We start from the raw sequence: 23,928 nt of genomic DNA, 5'->3' as shown, positions 1-23,928 counted from the left end.
ACTTGCTTTGTTGGATTCAGAAATGTTCTTAGAGTAAGTGAAACCAAATTCACTCTTTGCGTGATTTTATATATATATATATATATATGTATATATATATATAAATTATATCACGCAATGAGTGAATATATATATGCAATTAGCTAGTATTTCAGTACATACTCACCATGATATGTAATCTAAGGAATGTAACGAGCAAATTCATGTGTTCTCTTGTTGCAAATACACTAATAATACGAAACTCTGACACTTAATTTAACGTATAATTCTTTAAAATAAAGCCAAGCGTTATAATATAAGCCAATTGTGTTTTCAACTTAATTTCTGAACGCGAATCATACGTATTTCCCGCACCCGCCGCTAAAATTAGTTGTCGAAGCAATAACGTTGACTATCAAATCATCTGATTAAAAATTAAAAAAAAAAAAAAAACTTGAAAAAAAAATACCACTGGCTTTTAACTTGATTTTGGACAAGGACTTTCATTAAAATACTACCCACCTTGGTAAAATTCATTAATCAGTTAATACTATAACGTTTACCTTTGTCTTTTTGAACTTTGGTTTTTGCCATCCGACACAGATGGCAGCAGCCATGGGTGATACACATTTCCGTTTCTTGACTTCCGTTTAATTCGCAAAATTACTCCCACCAAACGCCATACCGAGAGCTAAGATGTTACACATTACATTATATATATATATTATATATATGAATTTATGTAAATTACGTGCGTCCAATTTACTATCGACTTCTGTATAGTGGATACATGATATTAAAATAACTATTTTTGTATAATTACAAAAACACAATTCGTTACTTGTGTTAAAATAATTCATAATGATTTTCCTACGTTTTACTTTTATATTGTTTGTGGATACCTATAGTTCTCACTACTTACTTCCATTTCACAGCCTTTGGGTAAAATGTTTGCCCAATATATTACTAGTAAACAAATGTCTGATCTAAAACCATTATGTTATATTTTTGTCATGTTATATTAAAATAACAAATAGACAAAAAACAAAGATTCTATAAATTATTTAGTAAGGTATTTAATACTCTCAATAATCGTTTTAATAACTATTAGATACATTTTTGCACTGCATAGATTTGTTGAAATTATTTTATTATTTATATATTTACATGATCAATTTTATATATAAAAATTACATTAGGCTGCAAATACATATGCAACATTTTGCATAAAATTTCTGGAACTTCACCACTTCTGTTGTTCATCAAAACTTGAAGTATATTGTGACGTGCCTGAAAAAAAGGAGTTAAAATGTTGCAACAATTATGTAAATAGACATCTGAATTTCACTACAAAATCTTATCTGATACTGTATTTACTTCCTAAAGAGCATCGTTCTATTTACACAATACTGGCAACATTTTGGCAATTTATTTTCTTGGCTTTTGAGAAATAACAAGGTAATACAATAAACCCCCAAAAATGATTCGTTTATTTGCTTGACTCTGCCCACAGTAACAAATATCTTATTTGGACTATCGCGAATTCAAAATCCAGCATCTCATCTGGCCATAACATTTTTTTTGTATGCAAGTTTAGCTGCCTGGTAATATTTAAAAACAAAAAAAAATTGGATGGCACCTTACTAAATGAATAAATGAAATTAATAAAAGTTTTACTATAAAAAAATAGCAATGGTTCGTTTTACATCACATGATGATGGACAGAACATTAAACGGTTTTGGAACCTTTAGGACTGACCTAGTTCTTCTAACATTAACTGTAAACTCGACATTTAAGTGTGACGCTTTTAACACACAAGGCCATAAATAATCCAGTCAATAGAATGTTGTCTATTGTTTAGAAATACTTTATGTTATATAAAGTTATGATTAAATTTCAAAAGTAAGTAAGCATAAAAAATATGTTACGAGTCTGCTCGAGACGAGGCCGGCTGGCCAGCCCTGTGCGCCAGCCAGCAGGATACCAGACGATGACCCCAGGTACTCCCTCCCCCTTCTTCCTCCTCTTACAACTACAAGGACCTTCCATTAGCGGGCTGCTAGAAGTACCAACACTTTTAACAATCATAGGTGCTAAACCAGTAGAATATCCCTATATTATAACAAGACAAATCATAGCTATCAAATATTTCAGATACTTTTTAACGGATAATATTATTCAAATATCGTCATATAAAATACTATACTACTAACTAATAAGTTTTTAGAAACATATATTTTTAAAATACAAAGATAAAAGTAGTTAAACGATATGTCAGTGTCTGCAGGGCCGGTGCAAGTTAAATTTGCGCCCTAGGCGAAAAACCTTAATGCTGCCCTACCCCGCCCCCCCCCCCCCGGCCGGACACCCCAAAAAATTTTCCTTGTCTCAAAATACATCACGTAAGCCTAAAATTTTGTAAACAGTCAAATGTAAGCAGGCTTGTGTTTTTTTTTTACTTTTTTACTTATTACAAATCATAAACAGGTCATCGTGGACTTTAAATAATCACTTATATCAATATAAACATTCCAAACTGTTACAAATATCCATTTTCATCTAGTTTCAATAATCGTTAAACATATTATATCAGCTGTTATGTGTCGTGCTGCGCCGCCCCCAGCTACTTGGCGCCCTGGGCGGTTGCCTAGTTCGCCTATATGGACGCGCCGGCCCTGAGTGGCTGTATTTTACGACGTAAATTTTAATTCACACCTACTTAGTAGACTATCCATTATCAGACGCGGTCGAACACCATTACCGCAATATTCTGGGTATTCAAATACAGCGACGGTGAGGTAAAAAGTAAATTACGTCACGTCACATCATACCATCTCGTGACAATTCCCAACTACATGCGTGATGCCCAGCTCTTGACGAGGCCATAAAAAAATCGTATGCATTTTAAGTTGGGAAACCTGAAGAGTTGGCAACAGGTTCGCTTCACTGAGGCTGAGAGCGAAGGAGTGTTGTAGTGGTCTCCAACTTAATTTATAATCATCTCAAAAATATATTTCCCATAATTTTTTTCCCTCTAGTTACATTATTTTTAAATCCTATAAATTTGTTACATTGTTCCGGAAACATATAGAGCTATATATTTTAAAACATTAAATTGTTTGCCATTAGCATTACTTAAAGTTCCCATAGCTTTTATACTCTTTCATTGCTTACAAACACTTTGTTTAAGTTCATCACTAGATACAATTTTGAAGAAACATGTGTTAAGAATAGCCTTCTGATGCAGAAATGTTGAGAAAAATAATACACGTTGCGTAGCTATATTTATAACACATATTTTTTAAAAGACTAAATCGAATGACACTATTTTAACAGTGATTATTTTATTGTATTTATCTCAACATTTCAGTTCAAAACAGTTCAGGATACCTGTATTTGAGGGGAAAATAATCAACCCCAGACATATATAGGAATCAGTGAAAGTTTGGTTAGGGGCCGTTCAAGTATTACGTAAGCAGATTTATTACAATTATTTACCCCCCCCCCCCCCAATCACCCTTGTCAGCAAAAGTAAGCAAAGCTTTTACCCCCCCCCCCCCCATTCCAAGCTTACGTAAACATTGTTATATGCATTTTTCTTTTAATGTATTCTGGGGTTTTTTTTTATTGATTCATGAGCAGCAGTTATAATTTTAGAAATAAGAAAATAGATTTAGGATAGAGGACTTTAACACACATAATATTCGTTTAAACAAACTTTATTGACACGGTATTCAACATAGAGTAAGGTACAAATATTATAATCTTAAGTAATATTACGAACAAAACAAACTTCTGCTGCATTCCCAAATAAAGCAATATCGGCAATTGTTTTCAATAGTAGCCTAATGGTTGATCGTTTTCTAGGCTAGGACGTCGACTAAATCCCTCATGGATAGTTTTTTTTAATTTTTTTATTTCTGTATTTTCAAGACAAATATATTCTAACTTTCTTTTCATACCATCTCTGTGTTTCTTCTGGGCAACTGCGTTTTGAATCTTCCTGTTCAGAGACTGTTTCGCTGTTTTTAATTCTTCGCGCAACTTAATGATCTGTTTATCAACTTCAACACGGCTTGGCATAGTATCTCTGGCAGAATACAAAGCACTCAGTTTTTTTTTCGAGTTGAGCAATCTTATTTTTCATAGCTTCCTGAGAAGGTTTTGCTCTCGGCTGTTTATCTGTATTTTCTATGTCTTCGCATTGCTGTTGTGATTCCACTCCGGGTTTTATATCGTTTTCTTTCTGTTCTTTAGTATTTGAAGTTGGCTGTATAATTTTTTTTTCTGCAGGCTTACAGGTATTCGTTGCCTAAAAATTAAATCATTATATAGGTACTGCTAATGATTCTCTTATTAAGCTACAAAAATATAAAGTTCTGACCAAAAAGAGTTGTTACATACACACTTTAGTGAGTACATTTAATATGTTTAATTTAATTTAACATGGCGAGAATAAATCCGCAGTTTCATACATTTATCCGATCAAATACAGGGTCGATTATTGAGACGCGTAAGTAAGGGTATGATACCGTTATAGTTACAAGAAAGCGTGCCAAGAGACCTTCCATAAATTTTTGAAAAAAATTCTATACATTTTGTAAGAGAAAAACTATTAATCAACTGAAAATTCTTTTTTGCTTATCAATCATATTTCTTATTGTGATCGAAACACTCTTTTAGGCCACATAAAAAACTGCATTCTAAGATTATTTAAAAAGCCACAGCCGGGAATCGAACCCGTCAAATACAGAAAATTAGCACCCTGTATTTTTGTGACCAATCGATGGAGTCAATCATAAGGAATAAATCTATCCAATGAACATTACCTCTAAAATTTAAGGTAGGTCATAATATCTGCTAATCATTAAACGTCAGTAGTATGTAAATGGGCATACTAGATCTGGCTTCTGGCTGAGGTGCCGAGGTGCCGGTCCACCATCTTGGATTTGTGACGTCACGGCGGCAAAAATTCCTCAAAATTCCTCAAAAATGACTCAAAATGACTCAAAAATTCCCGTTTTAAGAAAAAATTTCCCGTTTTCGAGGGAAAAATTCCCATTTCGAGGGAAAATTTCCCGTTTTATTCCTCAAAAATCCCAACGGCTAGAAATGTCCTGATAGAGGCTTAAGCATCCTTAACTCAAGCCTCAGTTAAGCCTCTATCAGGATGTGACCTTGACCTTTGACCTTGACCCCGACGGCCATCTTGGATCCACCATCTTGGATGACATCATTTCGTTTTCTCGAACATTCCGGCATTGTGTTATCCGCCATTTTGAATTATGACGTCACCGTTGCAATTTCCGTTACGGCCGCCATCTTTAACTTTTTTATTCATTATCCGATTTTAACGAAATTTTTTTTTAAAATTATAAAAAAATTTAAATAATATAAATTTAATAAAATATTTATAAAAAACAAACATTAACGACACTGAGCTCGGAGTCCTCGGTTCGAACCCGACAGAGGCAAAAAAATTAAAAAATGACGACCGATCCTTCCCCTACGGTGGACGCAGGCATACTGACTCCCTCCACTTTTTTTTCAAAGCATAAATATATCGTCAGGTAGTATGACGTCATGTCCGCCATCTTGTCCTCGTCTGCTGGAAGCCATCATCAGTGTATCGTCGGCGAGAGTGCGCTGACGCCATGTTAGTTTAATTCTTATCCGCTAGAGTGCAGTAATCATTTATTATTGCTGTGACACCCGACATCTTGTCATTTGGCTGCCATCTTGAAAATCCATAATTATTTAGCTAGAAATTCGGGAAAAATTCCAAAATTCATTAAATAAATTTGTAATCTATATACTGATCGATTAGGTCGACTAAGGTCCTTGGTACGATCTAGGACGATGCAAAAAAATTAAATATAACATCAATTTAACATAATAGTAACAGGTTCGAGGAATTAAACACCACAAGTTCTTTTACAAACATAATATTTATTACATAATTTCTATTCTACTACAGGATCATTTGCGAAAGCCAGCAATCTTATAATCATTTAGTTCCGCAGCGGTGTGAAATGACTAATTCTTAGCTCCAATCGGTTTATACTAGACAGAGTCCAGCCAGAACCTTTACAGACATAGTCCACCTCTTCTTGACAGAGTTTCTGGATACCGTTTTTAACAGTTTGCTTCACATCGTTAGAACTGTAAATTACTGCAGCCGATGTCTTGAATGCACACTTCTTCACTTTGTCATCGAACGGATATGGCTTTCCATATATACAGTCCAACCACAAGTTATATTTCAAAGGTCCGTTTGTTGCTACATCATCAGTAAGCTGATTGATTATCTTCTGTCTGATATCGTCAAGAAAATTACAAATGTCTTTCGACTCACCTAACGTATTTAAATAATAGTAGTCCTTCAATGTTCCACGAAATGCAGACTGCGCCAAGTAGAAACCATTATCGTTCACTTGTAATGCGCCGAACACAGTCTTAGGTTTATTTTCCTGTTCAGACGTCATACCAATCGGTTGCTGCACATCGGTTTTCTTGCTTGTACGCTCACGAGCCTTCAACCTAAACCGAGGAGTCGAAATTTCTGCAGGTAGTTCAGCAGTAGGCACACGGACTTCACCTTTACAGTTTTTCGCATGTCGACGCAAATTATCAATTCTAGTAAACCATTCATGACACTCATCACATCGAAACTTCATGCGAGATGGATTCTTCGTGCATTTGCTCCGCTCATGTCTTCGTGCATCATGAGCAAATGCGAACGACGTATCACAGTAGCTGCAAGGATACCGTGGTGATGAAGACGAACCTTTCAGACCCGATCCAGATACTGACGTTGCCGCAGTAGTACCATTTCCAGGCATTCTCTTATGCACATCGATGCATCGTTGTTGCGACGAAACCTTTACTTTCTGCCGCACAGCAGGACCTTTGCATGCCTTCATGTGCGTTTTCATATTATCTTTTCTGGCAAACTGCTTATGACATTTCTTACAAACAAACATTTTACGATATAGGTTCTTGACACATTCGCTCCTCTCGTGTCGCCGAGCATTGCTATTGTTTGAGAAAATCTTGTCGCAGTAACAGCACCGATGTTCGTTAGTTGTTGTCGATTCGGCATCCATTGAAGTCTCCATTGATGGCGAACCAGCGTTCGCCGAGTTTCCCTGTGCAGCCAGCACTACCGGGATTAAAGTCTCTTCTGCTGGCGGTATCGCGTCTGTTGAAATCTCCTCCAGTGTTGACGTCGTCGTTGCCAACGGAATCTGCTCCTTCTCCATCGTAGCTGTAGTCAAGGTTCCCGTAGTCGACGGTACAACCTCCATCGAGTTCGACGTTAAAGACGGTAAAGATGCCATCGAGGTCTCAAGAACAGCTAATTGACACGACTTATGCACCAGAAGAAACAAACTAGGTGATCCTTACACCGACGACGTCAGTAACAAACTGAGCGACCTGCTGTCTAGGACTCACTTATATACATGCACCGTATGGAATAATACGCTAGTCAAATCAAGAACCATTTACAATAATACTAGAGTCAAAACAACATTAAAAATAGAAGGACGATCAACGAAAAGGCAGCACATTTGGAAGCACCGACAACGAAAAGGCAGCACATTTGGAAGCACCGACAACGAAAAGGCAGCACATTTGGAAGCACCGCCAACGAAAAGGCAGCACATTTTGGATGCACCATCGAATAAGGAAGCACCGACAACGAAAAGGCAGCACATTTGGAAGCACCGACAACGTAAAGGCAGCACATTTGGAAGCACCGACAACGTAAAGGCAGCACATTTGGAAGCACCGACAACGTAAAGGCAGCACATTTGGAAGCACCGACAACGAAAAGGCAGCACATTTGGAAGCACCGACAACGAAAAGGCAGCACATTTGGAAGCACCGACAACGAAAAGGCAGCACATTTGGAAGCACCGACAACGTAAAGGCAACACATTTGGAAGCACCGACAACGAAAAGGCAGCACATTTGGAAGCACCGACAACGAAAAGGTAGCACATTTGGAAGCACCGACAACGAAAAGGCAGCACATTTGGAAGCACCGCCAACGAAAAGGCAGCACATTTTGGAAGCACCATCGAATAAGGAAGCACCGACAACGTAAAGGCAGCACATTTGGAAGCACCGACAACGTAAAGGCAGCACATTTGGAAGCACCGACAACGAAAAGGCAGCACGTTTGGAAGCACCGACAACGAAAAGGCAGCACATTCGGAAGCACCGACAACGAAAAGGCAGCACATTTGGAAGCACCGACAATGTAAAGGCAACACATTTGGAAGCACCGACAACGAAAAGGCAGCACATTTGGAAGCACCGACAACGAAAAGGCAGCACATTTGGAAGCACCGACAACGAAAAGGCAGCACATTTGGAAGCACCGACAACGAAAAGGCAGCACATTTGGAAGCACCGCCAACGAAAAGGCAGCACATTTTGGATGCATCATCGAATAAGGAAGCACATTTGGAAGCTCCATCAACTAAAAAAGGCAAAAAGGAAGCACAAGTTACGAGATCTAAGTCTTAGTAAGAAATCATAATACAAGAAATAAAAACATTACATTCTTATAATTTAAATTATTTATTTTATTGCTTTACATTATACAAATGCAAGTAAAACAAGTCATTATTGTATGTAGCCAGCATTCCTCAGTTCCTTGAGTATGAAGGATATTTCTTTGATGCACGAATAGTTTCCTGCACAAAGCGAACCATGTAGAAGTCTTAGCCGGTCAACCAATATGTTTGGATCTTTCCATGATGTGTAATCATTCTCTTCTACCACCATCTTCCTTGCACCTTTATAATAAATATTATGATCTCTGGTGTCTTCCGTTTTACCACCAACCTCAGGGTAACTTTCATGTTTGAGACGGTGATCATCACAAGCTTGATCAGATTTATTTAATATATCACGTCGTTTCCATCGTTTCGGTCTCAGGACACCGACACATTCTTCGATCTTGGCAGCTTTAGGTGCTTCATCATAGTCTATGTCTTTGTCAACAGCCTCAGAGTCACTGTAACAATCACCGTAGAAGGAATCGTCTTCACCCAATTTACCGTAATAATTCGATGTTGATGATGTTGAAGTGTCTTCATCGTCTTCATGCTTCCTTTTTAGGAGTCCATCATTTTTACAAAGTAGGAAAGATCTACTTGAATTCGGCTGGAATATATTCTCACTTTTCACGTTAAGGATTCTTCCATTGTCTTCATTCTTCCATAAATCATCAACCTTCTTCAATTTAAGTTCTTTGTCGAGATCGGAAGAGCCAAGAAAATTATTGTCGTAATGCAGATCACTCTTCCTTAGGCTAGTAGATTCATCGTTGTCCTCTAGCTTGTACGCAGGCTTGGCGCTACAAGTTCTGCCATGTCTTTTTAGGCTCTCTCTCCGCGTAAACGACTTGCTACATCGAACACAACTTATCATATTGCGCAGTGGATTTTTAACACAGTCATTCTTCTCGTGTTGTCTTTTATTCTTTCTCAAGATAAACTCTTTACTGCAAAACTTACACCTATGTTCTTTCGATACAGCGTCAGATCCCAAATCGGAATTCATATTAGTTACTGAGACTAATGCCAGATACCAATTGAGTGTTTTAAATTAGATTCAATACTTAAATAGAAATTTTTTCATATTTCATCAGCGAGAATTAATATATCTCATGCAAAAGTACTTTAAGCATGTAGTTCTGCTTTTCAACAACAGATGTCGCCACATGTTGCTTGCAGGTAAATAATATTTAGTTCTTTTATGCGGGATGCGGGATGCTCACTGACGATCGTAAAAGAAGGATGGCTTCGCTAGACTCCAAGGAAAAGGAAGTTCGTCTTGCATGTTGGTGCTCCACAGATGTCTCATGGCGTAATATTAATTTGACTGAGTAATGATATTTGTTAATTCCACCTGATAAAAATATTGCAAGTTTTGATTTAGTAGCAGAAATTATCGAATTAAATGTAACTCCAAATAAAATGACATGTCTCATTAGAACAAAAAAATCCATGCAGAGAGCGGTTTCTCAGAATAGTCAGAAACACTTGAAGAAACCACAGGAATGATTGCAAGAACACGGGAAAAACCATCAAAATATTGTCAAGAATAATCAGGACCACACTGAGGAAACCACCATAATATTAACAATAATAATCGGAAGCACACGGAGAAAACCATCATAATATTAACCAAATTAATTGGAAGCACACAGAGAAAACCACCACATGTTTTCTTTGATATCATAAAATTACAAGAAAAAATATTTAAAAATAAAAATAAAATTAATAAAAAAATTAAAAAAATTAAAAAATGCATAAACAGTTTCTGCTAGCTTGTAAACTTATCATTGTTGATCAAAGATAGATTTCTTGTACAAGCCAGAAATTTATGCATTTTTTTATTTTTTTAATTTTTTTATTAATTTATTTTTATTTTTAAATATTTTTTCTTGTAATTTTATGATATCAAAGAAAACATGTGGTGGTTTTCTCTGTGTGCTTCCAATTAATTTGGTTAATATTATGATGGTTTTCTCCGTGTGCTTCCGATTATTATTGTTAATATTATGGTGGTTTCCTCAGTGTGGTCCTGATTATTCTTGACAATATTTTGATGGTTTTTCCCGTGTTCTTGCAATCATTCCTGTGGTTTCTTCAAGTGTTTCTGACTATTCTGAGAAACCGCTCTCTGCATGGATTTTTTTGTTCTAATGAGACATGTCATTTTATTTGGAGTTACATTTAATTCGATAATTTCTGCTACTAAATCAAAACTTGCAATATTTTTATCAGGTGGAATTAACAAATATCATTACTCAGTCAAATTAATATTACGCCATGAGACATCTGTGGAGCACCAACATGCAAGACGAACTTCCTTTTCCTTGGAGTCTAGCGAAGCCATCCTTCTTTTACGATCGTCAGTGAGCATCCCGCATCCCGCATAAAAGAACTAAATATTATTTACCTGCAAGTAACATGTGGCGACATCTGTTGTTGAAAAGCAGAACTACATGCTTAAAGTACTTTTGCATGAGATATATTAATTCTCGCTGATGAAATATGAAAAAATTTTTATTTAAGTATTGAATCTAATTTAAAACACTCAATTGGTATCTGGCATTAGTCTCAGTAACTAATATGAATTCCGATTTGGGATCTGACGCTGTATCGAAAGAACATAGGTGTAAGTTTTGCAGTAAAGAGTTTATCTTGAGAAAGAATAAAAGACAACACGAGAAGAATGAATGTGTTAAAAATCCACTGCGCAATATGATAAGTTGTGTTCGATGTAGCAAGTCGTTTACGCGGAGAGAGAGCCTAAAAAGACATGGCAGAACTTGTAGCGCCAAGCCTGCGTACAAGCTAGAGGACAACGATGAATCTACTAGCCTAAGGAAGAGTGATCTGCATTACGACAATAATTTTCTTGGCTCTTCCGATCTCGACAAAGAACTTAAATTGAAGAAGGTTGATGATTTATGGAAGAATGAAGACAATGGAAGAATCCTTAACGTGAAAAGTGAGAATATATTCCAGCCGAATTCAAGTAGATCTTTCCTACTTTGTAAAAATGATGGACTCCTAAAAAGGAAGCATGAAGACGATGAAGACACTTCAACATCATCAACATCGAATTATTACGGTAAATTGGGTGAAGACGATTCCTTCTACGGTGATTGTTACAGTGACTCTGAGGCTGTTGACAAAGACATAGACTATGATGAAGCACCTAAAGCTGCCAAGATCGAAGAATGTGTCGGTGTCCTGAGACCGAAACGATGGAAACGACGTGATATATTAAATAAATCTGATCAAGCTTGTGATGATCACCGTCTCAAACATGAAAGTTACCCTGAGGTTGGTGGTAAAACGGAAGACACCAGAGATCATAATATTTATTATAAAGGTGCAAGGAAGATGGTGGTAGAAGAGAATGATTACACATCATGGAAAGATCCAAACATATTGGTTGACCGGCTAAGACTTCTACATGGTTCGCTTTGTGCAGGAAACTATTCGTGCATCAAAGAAATATCCTTCATACTCAAGGAACTGAGGAATGCTGGCTACATACAATAATGACTTGTTTTACTTGCATTTGTATAATGTAAAGCAATAAAATAAATAATTTAAATTATAAGAATGTAATGTTTTTATTTCTTGTATTATGATTTCTTACTAAGACTTAGATCTCGTAACTTGTGCTTCCTTTTTGCCTTTTTTAGTTGATGGAGCTTCCAAATGTGCTTCCTTATTCGATGATGCATCCAAAATGTGCTGCCTTTTCGTTGGCGGTGCTTCCAAATGTGCTGCCTTTTCGTTGTCGGTGCTTCCAAATGTGCTGCCTTTTCGTTGTCGGTGCTTCTAAATGTGCTGCCTTTTCGTTGTCGGTGCTTCCAAATGTGTTGCCTTTACATTGTCGGTGCTTCCAAATGTGCTGCCTTTTCGTTGTCGGTGCTTCCGAATGTGCTGCCTTTTCGTTGTCGGTGCTTCCAAATGTGCTGCCTTTTCGTTGTCGGTGCTTCCAAATGTGCTGCCTTTACGTTGTCGGTGCTTCCAAATGTGCTGCCTTTACGTTGTCGGTGCTTCCTTATTCGATGGTGCTTCCAAAATGTGCTGCCTTTTTGTTGGCGGTGCTTCCAAATGTGCTGCCTTTTCGTTGTCGGTGCTTCCAAATGTGCTACCTTTTCGTTGTCGGTGCTTCCAAATGTGCTGCCTTTTCGTTGTCGGTGCTTCCAAATGTGTTGCCTTTACGTTGTCGGTGCTTCCAAATGTGCTGCCTTTTCGTTGTCGGTGCTTCCAAATGTGCTGCCTTTTCGTTGTCGGTGCTTCCAAATGTGCTGCCTTTTCGTTGTCGGTGCTTCCAAATGTGCTGCCTTTACGTTGTCGGTGCTTCCAAATGTGCTGCCTTTACGTTGTCGGTGCTTCCAAATGTGCTGCCTTTACGTTGTCGGTGCTTCCAAATGTGCTGCCTTTTCGTTGTCGGTGCTTCCTTATTCGATGGTGCATCCAAAATGTGCTGCCTTTTCGTTGGCGGTGCTTCCAAATGTGCTGCCTTTTCGTTGTCGGTGCTTCCAAATGTGCTGCCTTTTCGTTGTCGGTGCTTCCAAATGTGCTGCCTTTTCGTTGATCGTCCTTCTATTTTTAATGTTGTTTTGACTCTAGTATTATTGTAAATGGTTCTTGATTTGACTAGCGTATTATTCCATACGGTGCATGTATATAAGTGAGTCCTAGACAGCAGGTCGCTCAGTTTGTTACTGACGTCGTCGGTGTAAGGATCACCTAGTTTGTTTCTTCTGGTGCATAAGTCGTGTCAATTAGCTGTTCTTGAGACCTCGATGGCATCTTTACCGTCTTTAACGTCGAACTCGATGGAGGTTGTACCGTCGACTACGGGAACCTTGACTACAGCTACGATGGAGAAGGAGCAGATTCCGTTGGCAACGACGACGTCAACACTGGAGGAGATTTCAACAGACGCGATACCGCCAGCAGAAGAGACTTTAATCCCGGTAGTGCTGGCTGCACAGGGAAACTCGGCGAACGCTGGTTCGCCATCAATGGAGACTTCAATGGATGCCGAATCGACAACAACTAACGAACATCGGTGCTGTTACTGCGACAAGATTTTCTCAAACAATAGCAATGCTCGGCGACACGAGAGGAGCGAATGTGTCAAGAACCTATATCGTAAAATGTTTGTTTGTAAGAAATGTCATAAGCAGTTTGCCAGAAAAGATAATATGAAAACGCACATGAAGGCATGCAAAGGTCCTGCTGTGCGGCAGAAAGTAAAGGTTTCGTCGCAACAACGATGCATCGATGTGCATAAGAGAATGCCTGGAAATGGTACTACTGCGGCAACGTCAGTATCTGGATCGGGTCTGAAAGGTTCGTCTTCATCACCACGGTATCCTTGCAGCTACTGTGATACGTCGTTCGCATTTGCTCATGATGCACGAAGACATGAGCGGAGCAAATGCACGAAGAATCCATCTCGCATGAAGTTTCGATGTGATGAGTGTCATGAATGGTTTACTAGAATTGATAATTTGCGTCGACATGCGAAAAACTGTAAAGGTGAAGTCCGTGTGCCTACTGCTGAACTACCTGCAGAAATTTCGACTCCTCGGTTTAGGTTGAAGGCTCGTGAGCGTACAAGCAAGAAAACCGATGTGCAGCAACCGATTGGTATGACGTCTGAACAGGAAAATAAACCTAAGACTGTGTTCGGCGCATTACAAGTGAACGATAATGGTTTCTACTTGGCGCAGTCTGCATTTCGTGGAACATTGAAGGACTACTATTATTTAAATACGTTAGGTGAGTCGAAAGACATTTGTAATTTTCTTGACGATATCAGACAGAAGATAATCAATCAGCTTACTGATGATGTAGCAACAAACGGACCTTTGAAATATAACTTGTGGTTGGACTGTATATATGGAAAGCCATATCCGTTCGATGACAAAGTGAAGAAGTGTGCATTCAAGACATCGGCTGCAGTAATTTACAGTTCTAACGATGTGAAGCAAACTGTTAAAAACGGTATCCAGAAACTCTGTCAAGAAGAGGTGGACTATGTCTGTAAAGGTTCTGGCTGGACTCTGTCTAGTATAAACCGATTGGAGCTAAGAATTAGTCATTTCACACTGCTGCGGAACTAAATGATTATAAGATTGCTGGCTTTCGCAAATGATCCTGTAGTAGAATAGAAATTATGTAATAAATATTATGTTTGTAAAAGAACTTGTGGTGTTTAATTCCTCGAACCTGTTACTATTATGTTAAATTGATGTTATATTTAATTTTTTTGCATCGTCCTAGATCGTACCGAGGACCTTAGTCGACCTAATCGATCAGTATATAGATTACAAATTTATTTAATGAATTTTGGAATTTTTCCCGAATTTCTAGCTAAATAATTATGGATTTTCAAGATGGCAGCCAAATGACAAGATGTCGGGTGTCACAGCAATAATAAATGATTACTGCACTCTAGCGGATAAGAATTAAACTAACATGGCGTCAGCGCACTCTCGCCGACGATACACTGATGATGGCTTCCAGCAGACGAGGACAAGATGGCGGACATGACGTCATACTACCTGACGATATATTTATGCTTTGAAAAAAAAGTGGAGGGAGTCAGTATGCCTGCGTCCACCGTAGGGGAAGGATCGGTCGTCATTTTTTAATTTTTTTGCCTCTGTCGGGTTCGAACCGAGGACTCCGAGCTCAGTGTCGTTAATGTTTGTTTTTTATAAATATTTTATTAAATTTATATTATTTAAATTTTTTTATAATTTTAAAAAAATTTTTCGTTAAAATCGGATAATGAATAAAAAAGTTAAAGATGGCGGCCGTAACGGAAATTGCAACGGTGACGTCATAATTCAAAATGGCGGATAACACAATGCCGGAATGTTCGAGAAAACGAAATGATGTCATCCAAGATGGTGGATCCAAGATGGCCGTCGGGGTCAAGGTCAAAGGTCAAGGTCACATCCTGATAGAGGCTTAACTGAGGCTTGAGTTAAGGATGCTTAAGCCTCTATCAGGACATTTCTAGCCGTTGGGATTTTTGAGGAATAAAACGGGAAATTTTCCCTCGAAATGGGAATTTTTCCCTCGAAAACGGGAAATTTTTTCTTAAAACGGGAATTTTTGAGTCATTTTGAGTCATTTTTGAGGAATTTTGAGGAATTTTTGCCGCCGTGACGTCACAAATCCAAGATGGTGGACCGGCACCTCGGCACCTCAGCCAGAAGCCAGATCTAGTATGCCCATTTACATACTACTAACGTCTAAACTATTGTTTTCTTTACAAAACGTAAAGAGAAAGTTTTTGGCGATTTCTAATATTTCTAGTGCAGTGTAATATTTCTAGTACTCATACCTAAAATAGTTTCATCACTCACCTTGAAAAAATAAACGTAGTAGATCGGATTTATTCTTAGTCGCAGCTTGCAATTCTTCTTCAATTCTCTTAGAGACAATAATATCAAGTTCCTTGTCGGACTTTTCTTGTAACTTATAATTACGCCACACTTCGTTAACTACTTACTTTCATATTTTATGAGATTTTTTTAAACTTTCGAACAATTTTTGGTAGGCCTATAACTTGGATTTGTCTATTTGAAACGAAATCTTAATTAAACAATTCAACTTTGAAGTGGATCAACGGTAACACAAACATTAACTTGCTTTGCTTTGCTTACAATACGTCAAATCGTCAATCGTACCGAAACGAAACAATAGATTGTCGGAAGAAATGTAGACAAGTGAATAGCGCGTGGTAATTCCCCTACTCGGTTCTAAGCGAGTACCTAAACGTATACATTATTTGTGGGAATCCCCAAAAATGCGTTTCGATTTCAAACATAGACAAAGTGTGGGTTGCCATAGGTATGTATAAAAAGTAAATAACTACTGCTGACGTAATCACCATCTAGACACCCCCCTCCCCCCGGGCCCCCATGTCATCAAAAATAAGCAAATCAAAGGACCCCCCCCCCCCTCGGCCCCCTATAGTGCTTACGTAATACTTGAATGGCCCCTTATTGCTAATAATTATATTTCAGAAAAATTGCGGTATAAAATTACCGACTTTCACAATTTTTTAAATATACTTTTTATTAATGTTTACTTTGATAAAATGAATTTTAAAACTTAAAACCTTTTATATATAATTTTAAATTAAAACGAACACTGCCATGTTCCAGACAGTAGCTTTCAAAACTCTGTATTAAACGAATAAAATTAAATTTCACGTTTTCTTAAAAAAAGGTTGGTATTAATATATTAGAGAAGTCACAATCAGATACAATTTTCATATTAATTAAATTAACAGAGAATTATATCTGTTGTATGAATTGTATACACTTACTCATTAAAGAGAACACCATTGCTTTGAGTTTTCTTGAAATTCACTTTTTTTTTCAGCACAAGGTTCCTGAATTTCGCCTAAATTACACTATACATATCTAAACGTGGTTATATTTTCCCATAAATAACTCCAGTTGTTTGCTTGTAGTTCCTGTACTCCGCATGACCAACTCAAAAGAAAATAATTATTGATCCCGCAGAATAAACATAACGTCATCTTAAGTGACACTAGAAGAAAAGGTTGGGTTTTTTGCACAAAATAAAAAAGTCCAATTTATGTTTTCATTACTTTTGTAAATATGTTTACTTTCTAAAACAAATGAATTCCAAATATATGGATTGACAAACAAGGACACGAAAAACAAAAGTCAAGTAAAAGATGTATCTGCATGGTTCTGCAATTAAGCTAGTACAATAATATAATTGCTCCATTTTTGCAGCATGTACACGTGACTTCGTCTACGCATCGCTTTATCGTTACACAAGGTTATTCTAAAGTTGAGAAATTCGTCCGCGATGCTTATTTATTATCGTAGTGTTCTTATCAGGTCGTAAGAGCAAGAACGTTAAAAAAAAAACGTGGCTGTGGTTGCTAAATGCGTTATGTTCATGTGACGCAGATTGTGGGTTTGATCCTAACAAACCGACGAGACTCAGATTCATGAGAACCGAGTTCGTGACCTAGTGATTCAAAGTCCTCCATATCTTGGAGCCTCTTTGCATAAACTGTGACGCAACACCCAGCCATTACTTTGTTATTTTTAATATGCTCGAAATGACACATTTGGAAACACTTTGAAACACTCCCTCATTTACTATCTTCAAAAGTTGTGAATGTGTGCAGATATGTGCCGTTCGAGTATTAATTCATAAACTATTGCCTGTCGATAATTTGACCATTGGGAAAGGCATAGCGAATAACTTCAACCTGATACTCCTAAGATTTGTCCTAGGATAAGACTCCCCATATGTATTAAAGTATGATAACTACAAATGTAAACAGAACATTATCGTTTTACACCAAAATAATTCTATCACGGTGTTCCTTGGCATTTTTGAGAGCTTAATCATTCTTAAATTTTATCAATAGTAAAAGAAGGCGCACAGTCAACTAAAAGCTAAAACCTCGTGATTTGCGGCAAACAAACCAATTTATCATAATCGTCTCTAGCAGACCAATGCACTCGGACTTGTTGACCTAACAGACGAGTGCATTGGCACTCAGCCAATCACTTTTCAGTCCAAGCAGACGTTTCAAAGCGCCAAGTGTGGCGAGGCCCTTGAACTTCGTCCTGCTTCAGATCTACTTTCAGTACCATCTCGACACACGCCTGAAACAAATATACCGACATTAAAGAAACCTAACGACGACAATGATAATGGTGAATTAAGCCTGACTTCAGGTCTACATCGCGGTCATGGGAGACGGCGTGGTGAGATGAGCATGGAGTATTGGCAATATGCATTGTTGGAGGAACCCCCGAGAAATCCCACCTACTCACAGCAACGTCCGCCACGTTTCTCACTAGCTAACTATCCGCATGTTGGCACTGCCGAGAATCAAAGCCAGATTGTCTCGGTAGCCGAAGCGTGATCTGACCACTTAACCACCAATGACATCCGCCGAGCAATGATCATCCACTAAAACAAAGCACTTGTTATGGGTTTGCAGACTATTTTTCTTCGAAATGGTGCCAACCAAGCGAGATTAAAATCAGCCATTTGGAGATTTAAATATTGTTTGCAATATTTATTTTTCTTCCAAATTTTGGGCATCATAACAGCCTGATGTTTACTAGCATGTTACTGTATGGTACCACCGCGCCGTGAGAAAGTAACTGATTACTTCCCTAATTTTTCATCAACAAGGGCTAAAAGATAGGTCCTATGTTATACAACTTGCTATGCCGTTGCTATGCCATACATACATATTTGAGAGAGAAAAAAGAACCAATGGGCATTTACCAGTCAGGAACACGTTCGATCATTCCTGTTGTAGAAGCAGATGTAGTTTTTCCACTTCGATTACAAACAAAAAAATTGTGTTGAGATGTCTGGATAGAAAGTGTCATGTGTGAAAAAAAAAAAAGGTTTTCTCAAATGCATTATGTGATAAGGAACCACTGTGGTTGAGTAATTAGATGACTCGCCTCCCACCAATGAGATACGGGTTCGATTCCCGGTGGGATTCCACCCGGATGTTTCCACAAGTTTGTGTGACGTGACGGACGTATCCAGCGAGAGGCGGGAATCGTTTCGGGGTTTTCCCGTTTCTCCCACCCTGTTCCATCTGTCCTTGCTCCATCGCTCACTCGTCTCAACACTCTGTATTCCATTCAGTTGAAACTGTTCGAGATCAGTGAAATTTTATACAGAATATGCATAAGCTGCTTCACTTGAATTAGGTAGTTGGTTCCTACAGTTTGTTTCTGTAGCTGAATGTTTACAATTTCACCAGTGAAATTCGATGATTTCCCATTAATAGAGACCTGCAAAATTCGCGGTTTCGATGGCCTTCAGGATAGACTGCACATACCCCTGTACACTCGGGCAAAAAAAAACGCAAGTTCATTTGGCTGCCGACTTGCAAGTCGTCTCAGCTGGTTTTGTCTGTGATTCGATCCTTCTTTGGGTTGAGGGTTTATAACTGGTTGAGATTCGTCCAGATGAACAGTAAGCCAATAGCAAAATTATCTAAGAGCAGGGGCGCAACAACTAAATCTCCAAAGGGGGGGGGGGGGGGTAATATACTTTTTTATAAAGAATCATCGATCCCTCTTATTGAAGCGGGGGGGGGGGTCCTCCCCCGGGAAAATTTGTATTTCAAGGTGGAAAATGGTGCTATTTAAGCAGTTTTATTATATAAAAATTGATTGCACAGCAATTTGTTTTGCCCCCGTTTGCCCCCACTTCAAGGTTTCAGAAGGGGGGGGGGCAAAATACCCTTGCCCTCCCCCCCCCTGTTGTTGCGCTCCTGTCTAAGTGGTATATGTGTTTGAATTCTAGCCTATCACCGAATGAAGCCGTGAATTTCGCAGGTCTCTACCGATTAAGTTCTCCCGCTCTCCAACAACCTGGCCCACCGTGACCACAGATGGCGAACCCCTCACCGACTGAGAGCAGGCGTGGACCTCAGTCCAGCAGCACGGCCGGCGGCAGGGCCGCGCTGTCCTCGGAGGCCCGCGACGAGCCGGCGCCCCTCAGCTTGGCGGCGTCCAGCGCCACGCGCATCTGCCGCAGGAGCGCGCCCTCGTCGGAGCTGGTCCACTGCGCCGCGCGCACCTGCGGACACAGCCCCGTCGTGCTCGTAGCGCTGGCTGGTTCCTTCGTGAGTTCATAGCGAGCGTCAATACTTACTACAGAATGATAACATACATGTTTATGACGGAATTAAACGTGTGAAATTAATAATAAATAGTAGTAAATAAAATAAATTATTATTTAATATATGTTTATTAAATATGTTTCTTTGGTAAATTGCTTCAAAGATAACTAAAAATAAAAGGAAATTAGCAGGTAAAATATAGTCCACAATACATTTAAAGAACTATTTTCGTAATTAGAAAATACTTTTCCAAAATTTTAGAATAGTATCAACCGTCCTCGCACCAAACATAGATTTAGGAACTATATAATAAACTCATGAGAAATACGAGAAACAAGTGATGTCAGTGAATATGGCGGCATGAAATGCACTTAAGCGCGTGAGAGTAATGACATCTAGCGGCGTGAAGTCAAAATAGCTTAAAATAATACAGTAAATAGTTTCACGCCTCGCCAATGATTATTGGCCAGTTTCCTTTATTGTCGTATTACGATATTTACTTGCACTACACAATCCTTGATACGTTTATTGTAATTATTTTTATTACTCTACTATACTAGTCTGATAAATATTTAGTGTCTCCGCTCGAACTTAAAATATACCGTTGACAATTTTTTTTTCAATAGTCTGTCGTCATGCATTTTCGATCATGTTACTTCCTAGGGACACTGGGCGTGACGTCACAACGTGGTGTGCAGGCAGTAGCATGTTCGGCCAGACAGAATGACCCCGGGGTGTTACAGGTCGCTAATAACACTACGGAATCACACTCGGAACACTGGTGTAAATGGTTTATTGTTGCACGCCCTTTACAGCAACTACGCTTGCCCGTGAGCTGTCCCTCTGGCCCCACACCCTTGCGGGATCTTCGGAAGGCAACTGGGTTCCTATACCATTGCGGGACCTCCTAACGCGAACCACAGCTGTTCGATGACCTGGTCACCGAGTCACATGGGATGCATGTCTAAGGCACTCGGCACGCAAAAGGGTACAGTGAGTACCTTTGAAAGCTAAACGAGTAGCGCATAATTTACGCAGAAAGACACAGAGCATCTGTCCTACGAATGAACGAGTGTAGTGATTTACATACCACACGGCACAGGGGAGCGTGCAGACAATTACCCTAACACAGTACCCAGTGCTGGTCGGGGAGCATACAAACGATTCTAGCACAATGCCTAAGAGGCCCTAACCCACTACAAAAGGGCCGGAGACAATCAAGTGTCCCGGCTTTACAGATGGTTCGAAGATGCACTGTTGCACGTCCTTATTAAACGTAGCGGTCCATATATGAAATGAACCGTGCGGGTGAAGTCGTGGAGCTAACAAGATCATTAGCTGAGAAACTCACTATACTGCCACTACTGGCTGTCGGCAAGCTTGGTCGTCGTGGCCGCGAGACGCGTCCTTACCGGAGAGGAGCTTGGCCGGGACTGCCTTCCCCTGGCGGAGGGAGACCCCCGCCAACGCTCTGCCCCTTACCGCCAGCCAGTGAACCCAGCATTACTTTCTGGACGTGTGGCGACAACAGCATGCCTCCCTCCATTACCGGGAACTCTACTCCCGCCAACGCTCTGCCACTTACCGCCAGCCAGTGAACCCAGCATTACTTTCTGGACGTGTGGCGACAACAGCATGCCTCCCTCCATTACCGGGAACTCTAGGCCCGCCAACGCTCTGCCCCTTACCGCCAGCCAGTGAACCCAGCATTACTTTCTGGACGTGTGGCGACAACAGCATGCCTCCCTCCATTACCGGGAACTCTAGGCCCGCCAACGCTCTGCCCCTTACCGCCAGCCAGTGAACCCAGCATTACTTTCTGGACGTGTGGCGACAACAGCATGCCTCCCTCCATTACCGGGAACTCTAGGCCCGCCAACGCTCTGCCCCTTACCACCAGCCAGTGAACCCAGCATTACTTTCTGGATGTGCGGTGACAACAGCATGCCTCCCTCCCTTGCCGGGAACTCTAGGCCCGCCAACGCTCTGCGCCTTACCACCAGCCAGTGAACCCAGCATTACTTTCTGGACGTGTGGCGACAACAGCATGCCTCCCTCCCTTGCCGGGAACTCTAGGCCCGCCAACGCTCTGCCACTTACCGCCAGCCAGTGAACCCAGCATTACTTTCTGGACGTGTGGCGACAACAGCATGCCTCCCTCCATTACCGGGAACTCTAGGCCCGCCAACGCTCTGCCCCTTACCGCCAGCCAGTGAACCCAGCATTACTTTCTGGACGTGTGGCGACAACAGCATGCCTCCCTCCATTACCGGGAACTCTAGGCCCGCCAACGCTCTGCCACTTACCGCCAGCCAGTGAACCCAGCATTACTTTCTGGACGTGTGGCGACAACAGCATGCCTCCCTCCATTACCGGGAACTCTAGGCCCGCCAACGCTCTGCCCCTTACCACCAGCCAGTGAACCCAGCATTACTTTCTGGATGTGCGGTGACAACAGCATGCCTCCCTCCCTTGCCGGGAACTCTAGGCCCGCCAACGCTCTGCGCCTTACCACCAGCCAGTAAACCCAGCATTACTTTCTGGACGTGTGGCGACAACAGCATGCCTCCCTCCCTTGCCGGGAACTCTAGGCCCGCCAACGCTCTGCCACTTACCGCCAGCCAGTGAACCCAGCATTACTTTCTGGACGTGTGGCGACAACAGCATGCCTCCCTCCCTTACCGGGAACTCTAGGCCTGCCAACGCTCTGCCCCTTACCACCAGCCAGTGAACCCAGCATTACTTTCTGGATGTGCGGTGACAACAGCATGCCTCCCTCCCTTGCCGGGAACTCTAGGCCCGCCAACGCTCTGCCCCTTACCGCCAGCCAGTGAACTGGACGTGTGGCGACAACAGCGTACCGCCAGCCACATGCGCGCTACGCACCTGGTTCGTGTGCGCACCGCCGCCGCCGCCGTGGCGGTGGTGATCGTCGTGGTCGTGCGACGAGTAGGAGGAGCCGTGCGGGTGGTGGTCGCTGTGGTGGTGCGAGTCGGAGGAGTCGCTGCTGGAGGTGGTGTCGCTGCTGGAGCTGGTGTCGGTGGAGTCGCTGGAGTGGGTGGAGCCCGTGGTGTCGTGGTGGTGGCCGCACGAGGCCAGCGCCGCCAGCGCCGCCAGCAGCAGGCAGAGAGCGACCGTGTTGGCCATCGTCGCGCGCCCCGGGAGCGAGTCTGCCCGAGTCCGCGGCGCGGCCGGCTGATATCTCCCGCCGCGCCGGCGTCACGAGGCCTGGCCGAGGGCAGAAGGTCGTGACCCGGCTGGCGGCCAGTCAGTGCGCAGACGTCAGTCCGCGCAGAAACTGCCTAACAATGCGGTCTCGCAAGACCCACGCCTCGTCAGCGTGGAAAAACCTTCACGGTCAAGCAGTTATTTTATTTTTATCATTATTATGTCTCATACAGTTTTCCCGTCCGGAGGAACTTTTTAGCGTCTCCTCGACAAGTTATTCTGGGCAAAAGCCCGGCCAAGCCTCACCACCTCCTCCACCTGGAACTAAACCCCAGTAGGGGTGTACCAAGTGCACTACTTTAATTTTCCAATTTTTTGGCCTATATTCCCATGTTTCCATTGAGTGACTTGATTTTCGTCACTCGAGGGCCATTAACCAGAATAACTCATCCAACCTGTTTTCACCGCCGGCGCTGCAGCCAGGTTATAGCTTTGTCAAATTTTCAAATATATATGCATTTCTTGTGTCCACAATTATATAAACCGGC

The 23,928-nt window shown here is 40.8% G+C and overlaps 1 protein-coding gene across 4 annotated transcripts; it reads right to left on the bottom strand.

Moving 5' to 3' along the window:
• Positions 1–1,112: 1,112 nt before the first annotated feature.
• On the bottom strand, positions 1,113–23,408 carry LOC134533723 (transcription factor MafA-like). 4 transcript variants are annotated; one of them, XR_010075378.1, is made up of 3 exons: positions 23,099–23,408; positions 19,962–20,169; positions 1,113–1,269 (listed from the first exon to the last, which is right to left on the bottom strand). XR_010075378.1 is itself a non-coding variant. In XM_063371308.1 (3 exons), the coding sequence occupies exons 1-2, from the start codon at positions 23,357–23,359 to the stop codon at positions 20,020–20,022; spliced, it is 411 nt and encodes a 136-aa protein (XP_063227378.1). In that variant the 5' UTR covers positions 23,360–23,408; the 3' UTR covers positions 1,113–1,269; positions 19,971–20,019. The 4 variants fall into 4 exon arrangements, 3 of the variants coding, with proteins under 3 accessions (XP_063227378.1, XP_063227376.1, XP_063227377.1); XM_063371308.1 differs by having other exon boundaries at positions 19,971–20,169; XM_063371306.1 differs by having other exon boundaries at positions 19,998–20,169.
• Positions 23,409–23,928: the final 520 nt, after the last annotated feature.

This window comes from Bacillus rossius, chromosome 7, assembly GCF_032445375.1.
Source record: "Bacillus rossius redtenbacheri isolate Brsri chromosome 7, Brsri_v3, whole genome shotgun sequence".
NCBI lineage: Eukaryota > Metazoa > Arthropoda > Insecta > Phasmatodea > Bacillidae > Bacillus > Bacillus rossius.
The sequence above is the reverse complement of the archived record's forward strand: the minus strand, read 5'-3'. Positions and strand labels throughout refer to the sequence as shown.